Source organism: Anomalospiza imberbis, chromosome 13 (assembly GCF_031753505.1).
Source record: "Anomalospiza imberbis isolate Cuckoo-Finch-1a 21T00152 chromosome 13, ASM3175350v1, whole genome shotgun sequence".
NCBI classification, from domain to species: Eukaryota; Metazoa; Chordata; class Aves; order Passeriformes; family Viduidae; genus Anomalospiza; species Anomalospiza imberbis.
The window spans coordinates 16,522,514-16,542,238 of NC_089693.1; the positions used below are offsets into that span (position 1 = coordinate 16,522,514).

The 19,725-nt window shown below is 37.5% G+C and overlaps 1 protein-coding gene across 8 annotated transcripts in view; it reads right to left on the bottom strand.

Moving 5' to 3' along the window:
• Positions 1 to 19,725, bottom strand: part of VPS13C (vacuolar protein sorting 13 homolog C) — a 74,623-nt gene that overhangs the window by 15,483 nt on the left and 39,415 nt on the right. For all 8 annotated transcript variants that reach the window (XR_011003856.1, XM_068204202.1, XM_068204207.1 and 5 more), the window contains 24 exons: positions 19,003 to 19,133; positions 17,851 to 18,020; positions 17,058 to 17,296; positions 16,612 to 16,841; positions 15,762 to 15,854; positions 14,888 to 15,253; positions 13,624 to 13,713; positions 13,055 to 13,210; positions 11,748 to 12,012; positions 10,780 to 10,937; positions 10,231 to 10,352; positions 9,696 to 9,990; positions 7,945 to 8,334; positions 7,125 to 7,229; positions 6,410 to 6,574; positions 5,930 to 6,058; positions 5,215 to 5,348; positions 4,846 to 4,972; positions 3,680 to 3,915; positions 3,207 to 3,357; positions 2,010 to 2,150; positions 913 to 994; positions 754 to 823; positions 238 to 349 (listed from right to left, as the gene is read on the bottom strand). Coding sequence is in view for 7 of the 8 variants with exons in the window: in XM_068204202.1 (XP_068060303.1) it covers positions 238 to 349; positions 754 to 823; positions 913 to 994; positions 2,010 to 2,150; positions 3,207 to 3,357; positions 3,680 to 3,915; positions 4,846 to 4,972; positions 5,215 to 5,348; positions 5,930 to 6,058; positions 6,410 to 6,574; positions 7,125 to 7,229; positions 7,945 to 8,334; positions 9,696 to 9,990; positions 10,231 to 10,352; positions 10,780 to 10,937; positions 11,748 to 12,012; positions 13,055 to 13,210; positions 13,624 to 13,713; positions 14,888 to 15,253; positions 15,762 to 15,854; positions 16,612 to 16,841; positions 17,058 to 17,296; positions 17,851 to 18,020; positions 19,003 to 19,133 (4,157 nt within the window). In the remaining variant the exon portion in view is untranslated. The remainder of the gene's footprint in view (positions 1 to 237; positions 350 to 753; positions 824 to 912; positions 995 to 2,009; positions 2,151 to 3,206; positions 3,358 to 3,679; positions 3,916 to 4,845; positions 4,973 to 5,214; positions 5,349 to 5,929; positions 6,059 to 6,409; positions 6,575 to 7,124; positions 7,230 to 7,944; positions 8,335 to 9,695; positions 9,991 to 10,230; positions 10,353 to 10,779; positions 10,938 to 11,747; positions 12,013 to 13,054; positions 13,211 to 13,623; positions 13,714 to 14,887; positions 15,254 to 15,761; positions 15,855 to 16,611; positions 16,842 to 17,057; positions 17,297 to 17,850; positions 18,021 to 19,002; positions 19,134 to 19,725) is intronic.

The following is a 19,725-nucleotide window of genomic DNA, read 5'->3' on the forward strand; positions in this document are numbered from 1 at the left end:
TGTTTCTATATATAAATAAACAGTAGAAAGAACAATCATTGTTAAATACAGTTAACTAACTTAAATATGAGTGTACTAATGAATCCAGAAATAGGAAAAAAAAAAAAACCAAAAAACTCATAACAGACACAACATTTCTGGGTGGTTTTCCCATTTTATATTATATTGATATTTACTTAAATTCCTCAATCACTTATGGCCCCATTCCATCAAAAGTCTGTTTCTCTCATACATTACCCTTTGTCTTTCAGCTTCTGGGTCTGTAGACGGAGTGAAAAGTTCACTAAGTGCTCCTAAAAAACCTTGATCAATTTTCAGTGCCATTTCCTGGATAAGAACCATGAAGTACCTAAAATGGGAAAGAAAGTGTATACCTAAATATTAGATGCTTAGTCTACACAAGTGAAGTCTTGCTGTGCAATGTCACATATTAAGATGTACAATCCACAATATCATCTCTCAATTTATATAGAGTTAGAAGTGCTTTCTGGCCAGCATTGCACAACAGACACACAACTCTGATACCACAGTACAAGAAGGAAATAATTCTGATTACTAGAGAATTTGCATAACAGTCCCTTCATGTGAGCAGTCCTTATTTTCTAGAAGTAAGTTCCTTTTTAAATTGGAGATATTTAAAAACTCAGGCTGAAGTCAAGAGTGTTTGGATAGGAGAATAAACTTTAGAACAAAGCTCCCTTCTAAAATATATTACATCTCTAAAATCATATTACAATTCACTGTTACACTCACTTGAATTGCAGGACTTGGCTGTATTCATTGAATCTAGTGATGATGCTGATGTCAATGAAGGGTTTTGGTTCTAAAGAGAAAAAAACACTTAAAAACAAATTGCCAAGCTCCTATTTTCAAGGGTGAATAAATCTGATATTACTACAGTCTTTCTCTTACCTGAATCCAAAGCAATGGACTTGGGAGGGGCTACAGGGTGAAATACAACAGGAAACATGGATCCTGGTAATTGATTATCAACCTAAAAAATGATTGCATAATTACAGGAATATTTTAGTGACATGATAATCAAACACAGTTCCCATTTCAGAAGGCCTGAGTAACTTGTTTTTAAATTGTGTTCAAGAGGAACGCCCTACTTACTAGAGGGGAAGGAGGAAAGAACAAAGATATAATTGTGGAATGTAACTCATTCAGTTATAAAAGGTGAGATGGTTGCAAGTGTTGCACAAGGGATGCTTAGAGAGGTTCACACCCTCAAAGACTCATTTACAAGGTCTGCAGCTGATGGCATACACCAACTGTATAGTGAAAACCACCTTTAGGCAAAAGTAAAAACAAAATGAAAGGTAAAGGAAAAGAGCAAACTTCCCCACCAGCTGGTCAAAAAAAGCACCAGGGTCCTCAGTGAAGGGCAGCAAATGGAGATGAAGCTGGCAATGATGATGACTCAACATTATTTCCCCCTAGCACTGAACACTTCTTGCTAAAGTGCTCTACTGGCAAATTTAGCAACACTATTAGTACTGACAGGACTATGCTGATCTGCTGCAAATGCTGCACATTAATTCAGTGTTAATATTACATGTAGATACATTACTGCATACTATTTTAGCATATTTAAATGCCTGTTCTCTACTTCCCGTTAGGAAGGCAGTTTTTTACTAAAGGTCTCTAAACCCCTAGATATACTCCGTAGAATAATGTTACACTTATGTGTAAAAACTACAGTAAACAAATTCTGAAAAAGGTTGAGGTCTGTTTTAAGACACCAAAACACAGTTCTTTAGAAATAAACTCTCCATCATAGCACCCTGCTTTACATTAGCACACAGTTTGGTGGAATTCCTTCCATACTATTTCAAAATGCTGGGATGACAATTCTGCAATACTTTTCCATCACAGCACCCTCGCTACTCTGATGTAGCGAGCAAAGCACCACATGCATAAGATTTGGAGATACTTCTTCACAGAAATGAATTAAATCAAAGCCTTCATGTGCCTGCTTAGTTTCAAAACCAGAGGAAGGCTGGTACCTGCAGCCAGTACAACTGAGCCCGTAAGCTCCTTTGGTGAGGTGACTGCTTGAATTCAACCTGAATTCCTGACAGGAAGTTACGGCGGATGCTGCATCTGACTGGGAGACGCATTTCCATTGGAGACTTGCTAAAATTCACCTGCAAATATAAGAAAGCAGAGCTAAGATACAGTTTAATTTGGGAAGCAATAAAATGGTACATTACTAGTTAACAGACTAACAAATCAGCCCTGTGGTTTTCTTTATTATCAGATCACAAGGCTACTGAATTTCTGCATATAATTAACTGCATGGAAAGTAGTGAAAATCACCAGTTAGTCTGACAAGGACATCACACTGCAGCTTTAGTTGTCCCAAGCAGGAACCTCTGTGTCGTGTAAGTAGCTATTTCTTTGTGAGTTATATATTACACTGGCATAATTAAAGATATTTATATGCAGCTGACTTCTTTCCCAACTGACGTTTTCCCCCGATCCTGAAATTTTTAAGTTATGAAAAACAGAAGCTTAAAGCTCTCCTTTATTGAGAGTGAAATGCAATAACCTACAGATAAAAGATTTGATACTGTGTATTATAAATGCACTACTGCAATGGTCAAAACTCAAGTATTCAAAGAGCTGAGGGTATATACATGTTTTTCAAATGAAAGGATGATATAGGAAACAAGCCCGACCTATGGTACTATAAAATGGTTGTATTGGACTTAGCCATTTGAATACACTCTTTATTATGGAATACAGGTATGTATAATTCATGTCTGAGCAAGCTCAGGTAAGTGGATTAATTTCCAGAGTCCTTGAACACTGCAGACTCCTTTACCATATCAAGTAATGGGAATTGCACCTTATTAAGAAGTTAAAACCAAAATTTCTGCAAAGAATTTAAGGTATATACTGCAAATACAGGTTCACAACTAACATGCAGACACCAAGCAATCTTTTCTACCACACAAAAGAAAAATGCTTTGAAATTCTTACCTCATAATATAACCCTGGATAATACCTCAGTACTGCCTCACTATCACCACAAGACAAAAACATTCTGCTGTATAAAATGTGTAACTATTTAAATAAAAATCTTGCCTCCTGTTTCTGTTTCTCTTCACACAGCATCTATCCCAACTTAGCAAACAGAAATCTGTTTTAACTGTTGTACTTGTTCTGCCAGCATTTAAACACTAAAACTCAATACATACCTCAGTATTGCTGTCCAGTTTATGCCAACCAGGACCTTGGAATGCACTCTTGGAGAGATACTTTTGGTATGCTTGTTCCAGTAGGTTTATTTGCTTTTGATTAAATGGTTTCCACTTTTGCCTTGGTTTCCGTTCCCAAACAACATCAGAACTTCAAGAAAAATAACAAAGTTAACAATTTTAGAGTACTTATATTTTTCTTATGCATGCAAACCATGTAAAATACATTTTTCTAATTTATCAGGCTCAACAAACCCTATTATGTCTTTTTTTAATATAAGTTTAAAAAAAAGGCAGTTAAATCCTATTGGTTCTAATTCCACAATAGGAGTAAATGCAAAACTTAATTTTAATTAAAAATGCTTCAATTCATTTAACTTGAAACATATCCCCTTCAAGTCTATTGCTAAAATTATAATACACTGCCAAATTTTGATTATTCAAAGGAATATTTACAATTCCATGGGCAGTACCTAGTAATTCCTATGTAAGAGATTTCTTTTTTATTTTCATTGTTTACTAGAGAAAGTCCAAGACTATGGATCGACAAGTTTATTTCTTGATCAGGTTGCTCCAGCTCCTCTGCTTGTCGTGCTTTAGAAACCAGCGCCACATCATCTGTGAAAAGCAGCACTCGCTGGCGTCCATCCAGGAAAGACACCCAGTGAATTTGAGTATTTGCATTGTAAGGGAACTGGCCACAGTCATCCTGTGTCAGGGGGGAAAAAAAAGCATATTACATGAGTAAAGCCCTGATGTTGGTCTATGTTTATAAGCAAGTTTACAGACAAACACAGACCAGAACTCTGTATTTTTCCTCTTTCTTCAGTTTACTGCATTGTCCTGACTTGGTTGCACCTTATACCCTAACACTGGAAACAAGTTGAGGTTGGGATTTTTTTCTCCCCTTTTGTAAACTAAACATTCCAGCAATATTTATGGTTTAGAATAATATTGGAAATCAGTAGGAAAAAAAAGCCTTCAGAACAAAGCAAAATCTTGGAATCTTAGTAATGGCAGAAGAAGGCAATAAATCATATACCATGAATTAGTAAAACCAGTAAGATCTCTGCTCTCCAAAAGCAGATACTCCTTATTTTTAATTTGTAAGGCAAAACTGAGATAATTGAAGCCCTTTTCTCAAAAGCCCAAAGAATCATGAATGTAACCATAATTATATGGTAAGGAAATTAGTTTTAAACTAAAATAATTTTTAAATGTGAAAAATTTGACCCAAGGAAGTGCTTATACAGTAAAGCACACTGTAACTGGTTCTGTCTGAGTTCAGATGTGCAAAATTAAACCCATTTCCAGTACAACTGAAACTTAAGTTTGCTTTCCTGGCCTTTCTTTTGACTAGCAATATTTTTCAGTTTTGTCAACTCTGTGCTCTGTGCTACTCAACAGAAAAACCAAACCAACTCTGAAGAATTCATTTTAGTGTAAGGTGCAAGTGGGCAGCTAATTAAAGACAGACACAGTGGACTATCAAAACATCTAAAATCTTGCTTCTTGACAGTAGTTGTAAGTCTCCTACAGGATGAGACAAAGTTACTGAGGAAGCTTTCTCCCAGATAGTTTTAATTTTGGAAGAGCCCTAAACTGGTTCAGCATCTGCTTCTCTCCTAATGAAATTTACCTTAAGTAGGTCATGTTCACCAAAACATTGAGAGTAGACCCAAGTCAATTTTCTTGGTTTGGTTGGATCTGTCCAGGCAAAGAGGCATACTTGCCTTGGTTTCAACTCCATTTCCTCTTGTAATCCACTGCAGGTTAAAGGAAAAGGAGAAAATAACAGCATTCACTGGTTAAAAGCAGTGATGGAAGTGGTGCAAGCAAACCCCAGTAGTAACTACTCCAGCAGTGAGGCATGAAGGGCCTAAGCTATTCATCCCAGGCAAGTCCAGCTGCAGGTATATCAGCTCTTGGTGGTACCCATGTGACAAGTTATCTTAACCAGGATATCCTCTGCTTAAACCAGCAATGGTGAATTGTTTCTTTCACATACCTCTGTTTGTATCTGAGGGAGTCCCAGGGAGTGTGGTTCACAATCAGAGCTGGGGCAGCTCCCTCGTGGTAATCTGTGAAGCTTATCACAGTAGAATGCTCTGAGACATTCACATCTACCAGCAAGCCCCCATTCTGGAGAGGAAGTCAGACAAAGCCCAACATTTGTTCTATGCATTAATCCAAGTTAGAACTATGATAAGCATTATAGCCAAAGACTTTACTGAACATGGTACCTTTATAAACACATTCCCTAATGCTAGGCTAAGGTGAGTTCTGAAATGATAATATTCTTCATTTGAATCAAATCAATTTAACCATGAACTGTGTGTCTCCAACATGTAATAGCTAATCAATAAATCCTAAAATAGAATCTATTTTTGTTACCTACTTAAACAAACTGAAGGCACCCAAGACATACCCTCTGCAAAAAGCCCAGATGTCAGAGGTGCAGTATACCATTGTAATCTAATAGCAATAGAGCTGTTCAGTTTCCTGTAAGCTTGTCACAAGTAAATCACCTTGACTACACAGCTATGAAAACATTACAACACCACAAACTTTATTAATAACTTTTTTAATGCAACAGAACTGAAGGAAGTGCTGTGTACCCATAACTTAAGGCACAAGGTTTTGACCTTGATGATTTCATTGAGTCAAGCTACCACAGGGCTAAAATGGAGAATTAACAACAGAATACACAAAGTCAGTCTCACCAATTCTTCAAGTTTCAGCAGAGTACCATTATCCTGGGCTTTAAACAGGAATGGTTTGGATGAGCTTTCACAGCCAACTACTCTTACACAAAGTTCACCAGATGAGTTTTCAGGCCAAAATGGAAGACACTGTAAGACAAGAAATACATGACTTTAGCATTTCATATATGTTCAATATGGTAACACAGCAGTAAAACAAACAGGTTTGTGTGACTGAAACTATTTCACATGCCTTAGTTCTTAGCCAAGTATCTCCTGAGGAACACATCCACATGTACTAGCTTACCTAAACTGAAGGATTTGATTAATGTACCAGCACATCCAACCTGTACTGTTCAAGTTCCCTTGGGATGTGAAATATCCATGTCATACCACCAGAAGAGACAGCTTCCATAAGAGAACTCCTCTTCCCTAAGTGACACCTAAACACCAGTTGTTCATCTACAGTGATATCAAAAGGAAAAAAACATGAAGCATTACCTCTGAAGCTGAGATATAATTCCATTTATTAGTTGGAAGAGAACCATCAGGACCAATTTCTCCAACTTCAAGTTCCAGAGAAGATTTGTTTGCTATTGTGTAGAATGGAGTGAAGGTAACTATCCTGGTAAGGTTGAAACTGCTCATTCTGATGCTAACTCCAACCTGTTAAACATGGAGAATTTGAGCAAATAATCAACGACAAGCTAAGATGAAAAGTCAGGATGAAAAAACAGAAAAGCCAACATCAGGGTAATTACAAAGCCTAACACACAACACTCCTGTTCCTTCCACCTGAAGTAAAAGCACCAACCATGCAGTAAAATCAGCAGATTATGGAACACAACTAACACAACTAGCACAACAGTTAACTGACAGACTTAGCAGTAGCATTTTGCAGCTGTAGCTTTTGTGGGGAAAATCCACCAGAAATCCCTCTAGAGTAAATCCTGATGATTTAAAATTACCATTATCACCCGAAAACAGTTAAAGAGTACATGAAAACACAAGTCCCCATATCTCTTTACTCTGCCCAGTTGTGGAAATGCAGTCTTGAATAAAGAGTGCAGATCTGAACACTTGCAAACAATTGTGAACAATTATCTCCACTATGCATGTTCATAATTGTATTTTCAAACAGCCAAGTACTACATGATTGTGAAAAGTCAAGCAAAAGAACACAAAGAACTTCACAAATCACTGCAACAGATCTTACCAGGTAGTCCATGTGATTAGCTGGACATCTGACACACCCATAGCTTCCCACAGTATCAAGGGAAAAGCTGCTGGACCAAGTGCTCGTCGAAACACAGAGCTGGATCTACAGACAAAAAACAACAACACGCAAAGTAATTCAGTAAACTCATTTTCATTCTGTGGTTCATGCATTATAGAGTGCCATTATATCACATATAGCAATGTAAAGACAACACCTCAGTGCTTTTAACACCTTCTATAAATTAGGACAACCTAATAATGTAGTCTCACTATTCATATTCTGATTTATTAATCCGTGATCTAGTTCTGGGAAAGATGTTACAGTAAAAGGTATCAAAGCAGAATAGTCCTCATTGACTCATGCTCATGACAGCACACATAGATGGGGAAAAAAGCCCACCACTTTGGGGTGCTTCACAAACTTTAAACAGATGGAAGGAAATAATCAAATGAACTGTTTTTCAACCATTTCTTCAACTACTGTTAGGTAAAAAAAGTTATTTAAAAAATTCTAAATTAAAAAAAAAAATCCAAATATTTTTCCAAAATCCAAAAGTATTCCAAAAAAACTTCTACTGCAGTACTCTTCACTTGACCATGTAAACATCACATCACACCAAAATCAAAACAAAAGGAATGTGTGTAACACAAAACAGAATATTTACAGTGTGCCTTTTAAATGTCCAAGTACCAAAGAAAGCAGCAGTCAAATTAAAACCTTCAGACTTAAAAACTACATAAAAATATTCCTTATATAAAAAGTGTGTGTTTTCTCCCTCAGAACACGGCCTAAAGACTGCCATCTAAATTAAGCATACCTTGTTCTTACTAAAAATATTTTTCTTTTTAAATGAAAACAAAACAATATCTCTGTAGTCTGCTGGATGCTTGACATGAGTGTCTTCAGCTCGGTACTGGAGAACTCGGGAAGTCTTGTTGATAATCCAGTAGGGACTGAACACAGACAGGACCATATGGCTCCCGATCCACCTCGAATGGATGTAAACATCCACTGTCATCGCTGAGGCACAATGACATGTGAAACGCACAGGAAAAAATTCAGACATCCCATCACAAATTTTAAGATGGCCGTGCCAGTCTTTGCCTTGATATTTTAACAATGCAAGCTCCATTATTTCTCCACTGATTCTTGAATGAAAAACATCTGCAGCACTCCCTTCAGTTAATTCACGGTCTTCTGCAGTTCCCTGTAGCAAAATCAGACAAGGCAAATCAAGTTTTCAACTCTTAAAATTTAGGTGTTCAAGAACCAGTATTTTATTCTCTTGTAGGATGTACATTTCAGATACCTCAGTAACCCATGTCCTAATCTCCAATCACTTGAGATTGATCCTGTGAATAATTTGAGATCAACAGCACTTGACTTGCAGAGCAGTACAGACTCCTTAATTCTGGATCTCAGGAGGGCAAACTAGTTCTAACATATCCCCTGTTTCCACTCCCTCCCTCTCTCCTCCATGATTCCCAAAGGATTTTGGCAATGATTTATTATTGATATTCTTACAGTACTGAGTGTAAAACTGCACTGGACCATGCTGCAGATACACTGTCAGGATTTTTCACACTAAAGAACCCCCAAGGCACAAACTTGCCAGTTCTGCCATACTATTTTCATAGCACAACTCGGCTCAGGCAGCAGCATCCAACAACAATAGCTTTCCCAATTTTTACTGATAAAACATTTTTACTGATAAACACTATATTTAACTGTATGGAATAGTAGCCAGGCTTGATTAGCCCAGGGATGTGAAGACAATAAGCACAAGCCCCTGTACAGGTACAGTGACTTCAGAAATAGATATGAATTACTGGTTTCTAGCTCCTCAATCAAGGCAACAGCACTCTGTTCTACATTCTGTTATTCCAAGTACTGCAGTAAAATAGAGGTGAGGAAAACTGGGAATAGTGCCATTGGGATGTTGGACAGAAGTGAAAGAAAGATATAAATTAATGTCACAGCCAGTTATGCAAGTAGGACAAAACAGAACAAACAAGGATGGTAGTTCTAAATGCTTACACCTGTTGCATTTACTAAAATCACTCTGCCTTAATGAAGAAATACTAGATACTGAAATTACTGAACGGACAGGAGGAAAACCATCTGTGTAGCATTCTTCAAGGATTCTTCCAATTTCTGTGAGACCTCACAATAGTCACTAATAAAGAATCAGTGTCAGAATTGAGAGAATTTGCATTTTATACATGGAAAAAAAAAGCTCTAGAAATTACAGGTGTTTTCTCTTATACCTCTTCTTCTGAAGCTAAAGACAGCTTGCAAAACACAAACAGAATCTCAGAAGAATATAAAATAAAAAGTGCCACTACCAGATTCCTGTTAAAGGAGCAAGCCAGAACTGGTCAGGTACACACAAATTTAAAACAACCCCAAAATATCCATAATGAATTATCAGCCTCGTTAATTTACAATAAAAATACAAAATCCAACATTCAGCATCTTCCACACTACATTCACTTTCACTTCTAAGTAAATGCATTCTTACTCAAAACCAAGTAAAGGATTTACAAATAAAACCATAAAGTAACTTACCTCAAGTAAAAATCTCAAGGAGTATGGTAGAAGATTCCTCACAGTCAGTGTAGGGCAAAGGTGGATAATGTAGGCAGGATCCAACTCCTCTACAGAACTAGAAATAAAATTTAGTTCATCAGGTACAGCTGTTGAGCTGATTATTAGAGGCAAGAAATTGGTCTCAGTGGCTGGGCACTGTAACAAGCACTTGACTTCATTGCTCCTGTGTAGCTCTTCCCTCCAGGCAATGTAAGTTGTAGACTCCTTGTACTGACCCTCAAATATTCCTGTTGGTTGGACATACAGATGGCACCTGTAAGAAAACAGCAGGAATTGTACACAATGGCTTTTCAATGACACCTAACTTCCTCTATTTTAAAGTCATGGCTAATATTCTGAAGTGCTTTTGCAGCACACTAATTACCTAACAAAGCACTTTAGAGTTTTAGTCCAGTCAGGAAGACTTTCACATGCAAATTAAGGTTTCAAAACTAATACTATATTTGTGCATCAGTGTCACAGAAACTGGCTCTACACAGCAGAGAAAATGTACCTGTATGAATGCAAAGGAACATGAAACTCTTCTTCTGGCTTGGATATGCCAATTGGCTTCAGCAACTTGGAGCCTTTAGCCAGCTGGTAGATCACAAATGGAATTGAGAAATGGTTCTTGATCTAGAATCAGAATGAGAAATTTTTCATTACATTTCCATGGAAGAAATTTCTAAAGGGAAAGGTATCAGTAACAACAAGGAAAACCAACATTAGTATTTAACCAAATTCCTCTAGAAGACAGACATGAGCTGTCTTAATACACAAGTATATGAGAAAACTCTATTCAAGTCCCAAGAATTGAAAAACATGGTTAAAATGTCACGTAGCATAAAAAGCATCCCCAATGCTGAGGATATTAGAAAGCCAAACAGAAAAGAGAAAATCAAAGGAAAACTCATGCAACAAACAGAACAAAATACTTTGTGACTGGCCTTTAAGTAACATTTTGGAAAAGTACAATCTCGAAGAAATGCATTAAGGAAGAAAAGGAAGGTGACTCGTGGAAGGGCAGTGCTTTCAGGGGTTGGTTTCTGTGGCTGGTTTTTACCTGCAGAGGAGAGCGCACAGTAATGACCTTATTTCCTTCCGCAGCATCGATCTGCACCACGACGGAGTCCGGGCGATCGGCACCATCTCTGACGCTGTACAGGCGGCGGCCTGGCTTGGCCACGGGAATGCTGAGCGCCTCCTTGTATCCCTGAAGTTCTGACCCATAAAAACAGACAAAAGTCTTGATCAGCAACACAAATCACATTTCCATTTCCTATTTGAACAGTACTTAAGCTACTCAAAACTCAGCAACAACCAGGACCGAAGTATCCTCTGGCAGAAGGCCCTTCAATGGTACTTGAGTACCACTGAAGGAAAGTTTTGGGGTCCAAATACTCCTCAACTCCACAACTTTAGATTATGATTTATACACAGCATGGGAAATACTGCAAGCAGGTATCAAAGGTATTTGTTGGCTGAGTTAACACAGAACAAGCCTTGTATCATGACCAATTAAGTTCATATGGGATGTGCTGGAAAGGGAAAAACTCAGATGATTACGTATTAGTGGCTATTGTAATCTGTTTTCTTAGGAATATTTCCTGGCAAAGCTAAAAACACAGAATTATAACTGGTCTCAAGTAGCTGGGTAACTACAGAAAGCCAAATAAAAGTAGTGATAGGAGAAATGGAAATCCTATTTAACAGGAGTGGGAGCACACAGACCTATGTCACAAGGGCCTCTACCATGGTCTATCAATGACTCCACTAGGATGCCTTCCCGTTCTCCCAAGGGGTAGAAAAAAAAAACATCACTCATTTCACTTTCTGAAAAACTGGAGCAGAGGAATTTTCTATCTTTTTTAAAAGGCCAGCACCTGTTTTATGGTGTTTTTTTAATTGGCATCAATATTCAAAGGTAATTCCAACACAACACACTTGACCTAAATTTCTACCACATTGAATTTAACTCCCATCTTCCCATGCACACCCTGTCATAACTAACAGCATTCCTTAGCATAATACCTAAATTTAAAGAGAAGACAGAGCTTTCCTGTCGGTGCAATGCAGACAACCTTCCTCGCTGGGGTGCTTCAAAAACAGAGTATTCCAGTTCCATGCTCTGACCAGTTTCTATTTCATTCATGTTTTCTTTTCCAATTGAAGCCACTATCCGAAAATTTGAGCTAGGAAGCACTTTGAGAGAAACACCCAGGGCATTTTTCACTATGATAGGTGCTGTCTCTTTAAAGGAATAGCCAAAGGTGGATGCAGTTGCTTCTGAAAATGCCTGTAAAGAATAACATATACAGTATATCATACAAAAACAGCCACAACAACATACCTACAAGGGCTTTAAAAGACAGCTCCCAGCAACTACCCTTTTAAAGAAGAGAGGAATTATATACAGCAAGACCTATGTTTTGTATAGTAGTATTTCAGGCAAGTACAGGTTACTTCCAGAGAATGTAATTTCATTCTGTGATTTGCAGTAAATGTTGATGCTACAATAAAGCATTCATGTGCCTCACAGGGAATTTTTCCAAATCTTAGGTTGTTAAGAGAAACATAAGGTCTGGGACATAGAAGTCACAAGGAGATGGAACACGTACAAGCTCCAAATTCAATCACAACTTGTACTTACAAACTATTGTTTGGTTACACAGAAGCCACAGTAACGGACTGCCAATACAGACTTACAGTGTAAGCAAGTACTTAGAGAACTGCTGTTCATTCAGACTTTAAAAAATAAATAGACATAAGTTACATTCTGTACAAACAGCTTGATTTAGTGACCAAAATTTCCTCAACCCAGAAAAAAAAGCTGGGAAAAGCAGCCTCGATGCTCATAAGCATACCTACTATCACATGAGAAATAGAGGTGAAAAGTGTTTTTAATACACAGGACATTCTACTCCTGCAGTTTAAAGGCCAATCCTAAAATGCACACTTTTCTTAGTATTCAATTAAGCAAAAAATATGGAAAGGAAGTAAATTTCTGTTTTAATATTTCAGAAGGAGTATTGTAGGAAACAGCTGTGTTTATTAGAGCATTTCATGTTTATTTAACCTGCACATATGACACTTCCTTAAGTCCTGCATAGGCACATTTGCTGTTCTAACACAGAAGTTATTTCTTTCAAAAGATAACCCCATCTTTTTGCTGAGCCTAAAGGAGTCATCTGAGTAAAATTCCTCAGCCCTTCCAAGTAACATTTGTCAGAGCTACAGAAGAGGCATTGATTGGCAGCCAATATAGTTCATAAAACAAAGATAATTCAGAATTTCCCATGGAAGCACATAACTGAGCACCTTCTGCCTGCTGGGGTTACCTTGGCTAGGTTACTGAACACAGAAAGACAACATTTGGATATTGTTATATTCATTGTGTCCATCGAAGAGATGTTAATTGCCGTTTGTGGCTCAGGAATAACAATGAAATCATCCCCAGGCAGCAGACTTCTCTCCTGGACAGGGTTAGTCTTCATCTAAAAGAAAATTCTCATTAGACAATTACCAACCTCTAGGTTACTTTCTCCTTCATTGAAACAGGAAAAAACTACTTGACTTACACTTGACAATTGTGCAAGCAAAGTAATATCTACTTTGTTTTGTAAATCTCAGGTGCTTTAAACAAACACGGAAATTTTATACCAACACGGAAAGCAAGTTCTTTCTCTTTCTCTGCATGGTTACACACTTCATTGTGTCCACGCACTGGTAATTCACATTATTCAGAAAAACCTTAAGCTCTCTAAAGATTTTTTTTTTCTCATGTAAAACTGCATAGCTCCTTCAAGCAACAGCATTCAAACAGTCAATGCCCCATAAAACTTTAAAGAAATTAAAAAATAGCTGCCTGTACAAACCATTTCATATAATGTCAAGTATCTTTACATACCTCCAGCTTTAAATTCCATTGCTTCTTTCCTCCTTCGACTCGTTCAATAAGTGGCTCCCACACTGCATAGGTTTCATTGTAATAATGAACCTAAAGAAATAAACAGAATTAAATAAGGTATCTAAATACAAAGCAATTATTATGAAAAACATTAATAAAAAAAAAATCTTCATTTCATGTTCTGGAAGTCTAGTATTAACTTCTAATGGTTTTAAAAACTAATACACAGAAGTGTAATATATCATATATTTTTCACAAATAACACAATTTTTCAAGAGTTCATTCCCTGGCTTGCTTTGAGAGCAATCAAGCATCCTGGTAACACCATATCTTTTTAACACTTTCAAATAACATAATCAAGTCTCTTATCTTCCCCCACATGGTTTGAGAGAATGACTTTGAGACCAGGAACTTCAATGCCACAAGTACTTTATAGCACTATGAAATAACAATTAGTTTGAGCCAACTATAGTCTGAATCCAGTCCACTGGAATGATCCCTCTAACTCATAGCCAACACCGAGTTTTTAATTTGCTTCAGTCACTGCAAATCTGAATAGAAGCTGTGGACTCAAGAGTTCTGCATGCTCCCTGTCAGCTGTTTTGCTCATTCCTCATGGAACCAAAGTGACTTCCCCCCAGAGGTACACAATCAATCATCCAAACTCCACCATGATATGCACATGTGGCAATGGAAGAAGGCTACTTATATATGCAAGAACAGAATGAAAAATGAGGTAATTTGCTAAAATGACAAGGGGTAGTAAATGCATTGCATAGAGCAGCTGCACATCTGGTTGTATGAAATTTTAACATGTTGTCTCCGTAAGAGACTTTTACCATCTCAGAATGGTATCTCATTTTGCCAAGAGTGTAACTTCTACCTTACCAATAAACACAATGCTGGAGAAACAAACAAAAGGAAGGGGCAATAAGAGTTAAATATGACTATTCAAGTAAGCCAAGCTCATTGTTCACACAGCAGAACTTGAATATGCAAAAATACAGAAACACGGGACTAGATTATTTCACATTACAACTGCCATTAAAATCTATTGACTTCCAACTTTCTGTACAAAGCATGTTATGCTTACTTGCCTGACTAAAGAACTCCTGACAGCATTTCATTTTCAACCTATTATTCATTCAGCACATATAAAGTATGTATGTTTCAACCTATTATTCATTCAGCACATATAAAAGTTACTTGAACTCGGGAACTCTACAGAAGTGTTTTAAACTGCTAACAGTTTGACCCCACATACCTCCAGTGACATATCAGCAGTGACCTCCATCAGCGAGGACCAGTTTTTAAGAACACCTGAAAATGTAGATTCCACTAACAATAAAGGGACAGTTCGATGGCCCAGACCACATTCCAAGGTCATCTGAACTGATTTTACTACAATATCAAATTTCTCTTGCTTCAGAATTTGTTCACGGTCCTTAAAAGCTTCTGTTGCTTCTGTGGCTATGTCAACACCAAGAAACCAAGCATTGCACTCGTCTACAGGCTTCACTTGCCACAAATTCTCAGAAACTTCAGTCGCTCCTCTAGAATCCTCTTCTGTTGTTTTGGGTTTTAGGGCAGCCATAATGGTCACGACAGTATTCAAAATTATTGGTGATATCTCGAGAAAAGAAAAAAGTCTTCAATTAAAAGACCAAATCTATGATAAATGGAAATAGCAAACATGAAAAGTCTTTTAAGGGATGCAACTTAAATTTCCAAAGAAAAGAATCCATTAATGGACCTCCTCTTGTTTTCCCTTCCTGTAAAATATCCCAAAAACAGTGGTGGGAGCAGCAGGGGGAAGAGTTGTTTTGTAACTTTGGAGGGAAGTGGTAGGAGGAATCCTAGAATCTGAAGTATTTAACTTATTCCTTTTTAGTCAAGGGACTGTCAAAATGACAAACACACAATGACTTTTTCCAACACAGAGCAGTTCTAAAATGCGTATTTCTGGAATTAAACTAACAGGGAAATAAAAAAATGTAAATAATATGCAAATAAAATATTTTTTTTTAATTTTAAAAATAATAATTTAGAAATAATTTTTTTAAAACCCCACACAACAAAACCAAGCTACAGCTTGAGAAATGGAGCTGTTCTTCCAAAGAGAATTTTAATAATCTTACCTTAATAGTTAGTTCCTCTATTGTTACTGCCACAGTGTGTAACCCTGAAGTGTGCACCATATTTTCCATGACCAAGGAGCATGGCCGTAACACCTGAGTGAAAAACAATTTGATTATTAAAGTGACTCCTTAAATCTAACCTTTGCATAAGGTCTTGTATTTTTTTCACTCCATAGGCCAAAGGGGCAGTTGATCCCATGAAGCAACAACATGTTTCAGAGTAAAAACATTCCATAGAGAGCAACAATCCCACATCCCAGTTTGCACAAGCACCATTTTGTACTGGAAGTTTAAAAGCCAGTGAGATAAAAGCTTCTGACATAACGCTTAAATACCAGGCAAAACAAAAGCCCAACACACAGACAGTGATAACATAGTAAAAGAAACCTGAATCCTTAAAAAACCTAAATGCATAAGGAAAGAAAAGCACATGTGAGATGAAGCACACAGGCCACCTTTATGGCTCAGTGCTCCCTTGGCAGGAGTGTGCCAATGAAGCTCCAGACAAAAGGCTGCTCAGGACTCTACTGCAACAAGGAAACCAACAGGTAATGAGTGAAAGACACTGCAAAAGGTCTTGGGCTTCCAAACCCCTCATACCGTTTCTTCACCAAGGAACTTTTAATGCAATTTACAAATGCACAGCACAGGTTTCAGACAGAGCTTTAAGTACTCAAGTCCTGCACCTGCTAATAAAAGATTCACCTTTAAATGGCACAGGACCCTCCTCTCTTCTGAATAATCAATGATATGAAAACAGAGTTGTGAGTGCTGTAGACATGCCACCTAAGGGATGTGCCTGCCATCCATTCTAATTGTTTTTTTCATCACGAAACACTGGTTTCCTTACCGTAGTAACATTCTTGCCTTGTTTTTCTTTGAGAAAAGCACAGGCCAACACTTTGAAGGCCTTCACTTGAGCAGTCATCCTTTGTGCAAGCTTGTCTGATGTCAGAGAAAAGTCACATTGGAAGGAAACTTTTAAGGCAGGGGCATCAGCACTGGTCAAATTAGCAACAAATACAATTTCTGGATCCATAATCACAGCTTTTACAGTCATGTTTGGCCGTACAGATATCTCTGTGAAAACAAGTTTAAGAAAACACCTTGAATATAAAAACCAGAAAGAGGAAAGCTATCTACTCTGTCAGTGGCCAGTCTACACATCCTGAAGAATAAACTAATTTCTTAAGTCTGATGCCAAGACAACATCTTGAAAACTTTTGGATGAGTAATTTTCAGAATGAAATCAGCAAAGGAGGGAAATGGAGGTGTCTGGAAACTGGTTTTACAGACCTGAATCTGCCTTGGATTTCCCAGAAGCAACTTGCTTTAATTGGAATTGTGCAGATCCTTCAGCTGAAGATACTGGCATTGACTTAATGAAAAAATGTGCTACTGTCAACAAAAATTCCATACTAGCACATATGTACAGCTTGTCGAGGACAGCAACAACTTCAGTTCCATTTTCATCCTGCTTATATCTTATATCAATCATAGAAATGTCATTTGTGTCATCTTTCTTGTCTATCATTCTGGAAAATAAGTTCAATAAGAAACATCTCAAACATCATAACTCACAGATCTAGGAAAACAAAGATGCATTAATACTGCCATGTTTTCTCCCCATGCCCTTTATAAAGAAGAATTACTACATAAGCAAGCAGTCTTTCTTCCAGAAATAAGAGGGTAGAGGCTTTTCTATCAGAAGAGTAATTTCAATTTAAGACTAATGTGCTACACTTCTGAAAGTATGCACACAGCACATAACAATCACACTGAAGTTTCATTGCACACAACTCTCTAGTTGAGGCTGGGTGCCCTCTATTCAGCTGTTCTACAGTTTACTGTAACATTCCAGCCTCCAAGATTTCTTTTGGTTTGGATAACCCGAGAAATCAACATAAAAGAGTAGAAACTTCTTGAACATTATTAAATTACATTGTTCATCACTTAAGCACAGAGTATTATAGGCCACAGCTGACAGCACTACCGAGTTTTATCAATTCCATGAGAAGCAAAGTATAGAACAAGGAAAAAGCCTTCCTCTTAGCTGGAGATTTCTCATTTCTGATGCATTCAAACCTACCTTGCAGTCACATTCTGAATTCCTTCTCTGAGATCATCCAAGGTACATGCTTTGAGTTTAACAGTGGTATCCATGGAGCCATCTGAGAACATCTCCCCTGCCGATGCCATGAGATGCAGCCGGAGCTCACCAAGGCGCAGTTTGTCACTGTGCACCGAAAGCAGAGATTCCTACAGAAGGACAGAGGGCAGGGTTACTTATCACTGAACAAAACAGTGAGACATTTCCCTTGCTGCTAGCCATGTGCATCATCATCCAGCAATTGAAGGATCTGATTAGCCTGTTGCTGTCATCAGTCCTCCACTCATACAAATGAGTTCAAGAAATTCACCGAGAAAACAAAAAACCTGCTGGGTGCGGTGAAGTTGTTTCTGCACTACACTGCCAGCAGGTGCTCAGAATGCATCATTGAAGGATAATCCATTTGAATTCTAGGTCCCTTACCAAAGGATCCCTCCACTCTCATCACACTAACTCATCTACAAGAGCACCTCAGCAACAAGTGGGAATTATATGACAGTTGAAATTAAATTAAAATCCCATTACACTGTCCTTCTTCCCTGTGATGCTCATTGCACAAGAACATCTTAAAAATTATAAACAAATAACATTCACTATACACAAAGATGTATAAAGCAAACACCTTCATATCTACACAAAGAAGACTTCATTAAGTCATAAAAACAGGACAACATTTCACATCTTTCTCTTCTGTTTTCAGCACAGAGAGGATGCCTATGATTGCTCACACTCAGGGATACGCAAGAGGAAATTATGGGCCATATACAACTTGGATCTGCTTAATAACTCTAGAGGCACCATGCATAGAACTAGCACTGTCTGAACTAACAATTCCTGCTTTTCAAATATTCATTTCTATTTTGGGTAACTGGAATCAAAGTTTGAATGACCAAATCAAATGCTGGGTGGTTTTGGTGGTTTAGTAATATTTTTAGCATGACTTTCAGCAATGCACACACCTTCTTCTTCTTCTTAAGGACACTGTCTGCCCAAGAAAGTTCAAAGCTCCATTAGGAAAGCATTACAAAGCCAATGCAGCTGATATAACTTCATTTTTCTGACCCGAGTTCTGCTCATGTGAGAATCCTTAGCTGCCCATCCCACCTGTGTGATAAAAGCTTTGTCACAAACCTGAGTTGGGTCACTGTTGTAGAGAGTTACAGAAAGGGACTCAAAATTGAAGTCAAATTTAAGCAATGTATAACATTCCACAGAAGACTGAACTGCAGAAACACTTTTTTGTCCAGAATCAACAAGGGCACCTGTCAGTGAAAAGAAGATACTTTTACATTTCTTTTGAACACTGGGCTTGCTTTTGGTTTTGGGGTTTTTTTTTTTTTGTTGTTGGTTGCCTATTTTTTTTTTTTTGGTTGGTTGGTTGGTTTAGTGTTTGAGATTTTCTAAACTAAGATAAGAAAATCACAAAAAGAGGGAAATCTCTAAATCCAGAAGACTACTCAAAATAATTCACACTTTAAATTTTGTTCTATCTAATGCATGCTAAAATTATCTACCACAGAGTGGTTTAGAACTTTAAAAGAAGCCGTCATTAGTTTACTGAAGTTCTTCGTTCATTTCAATGAAGAACAACACAAAGTACCAAGTCTGCTCCAGGAGTCTGAACTACTCATCCTTCCAGTTTCCATTCACAGTAAAGCAATACAACTATTGGTTAAACAGCAACTTTTTGACATTGAGAATGTCAAGTTCGGGGAAAAAAGAGATTTTGGCAAAATGTAAACAATATTTCACCCAGAGACATGCACTGATTACATTGACAAACTATTTGAATACAAATATCTTCCTCGATTGTTATAATTGTCATAAACATTCTGGGGTAGGTGATTTGGCTTT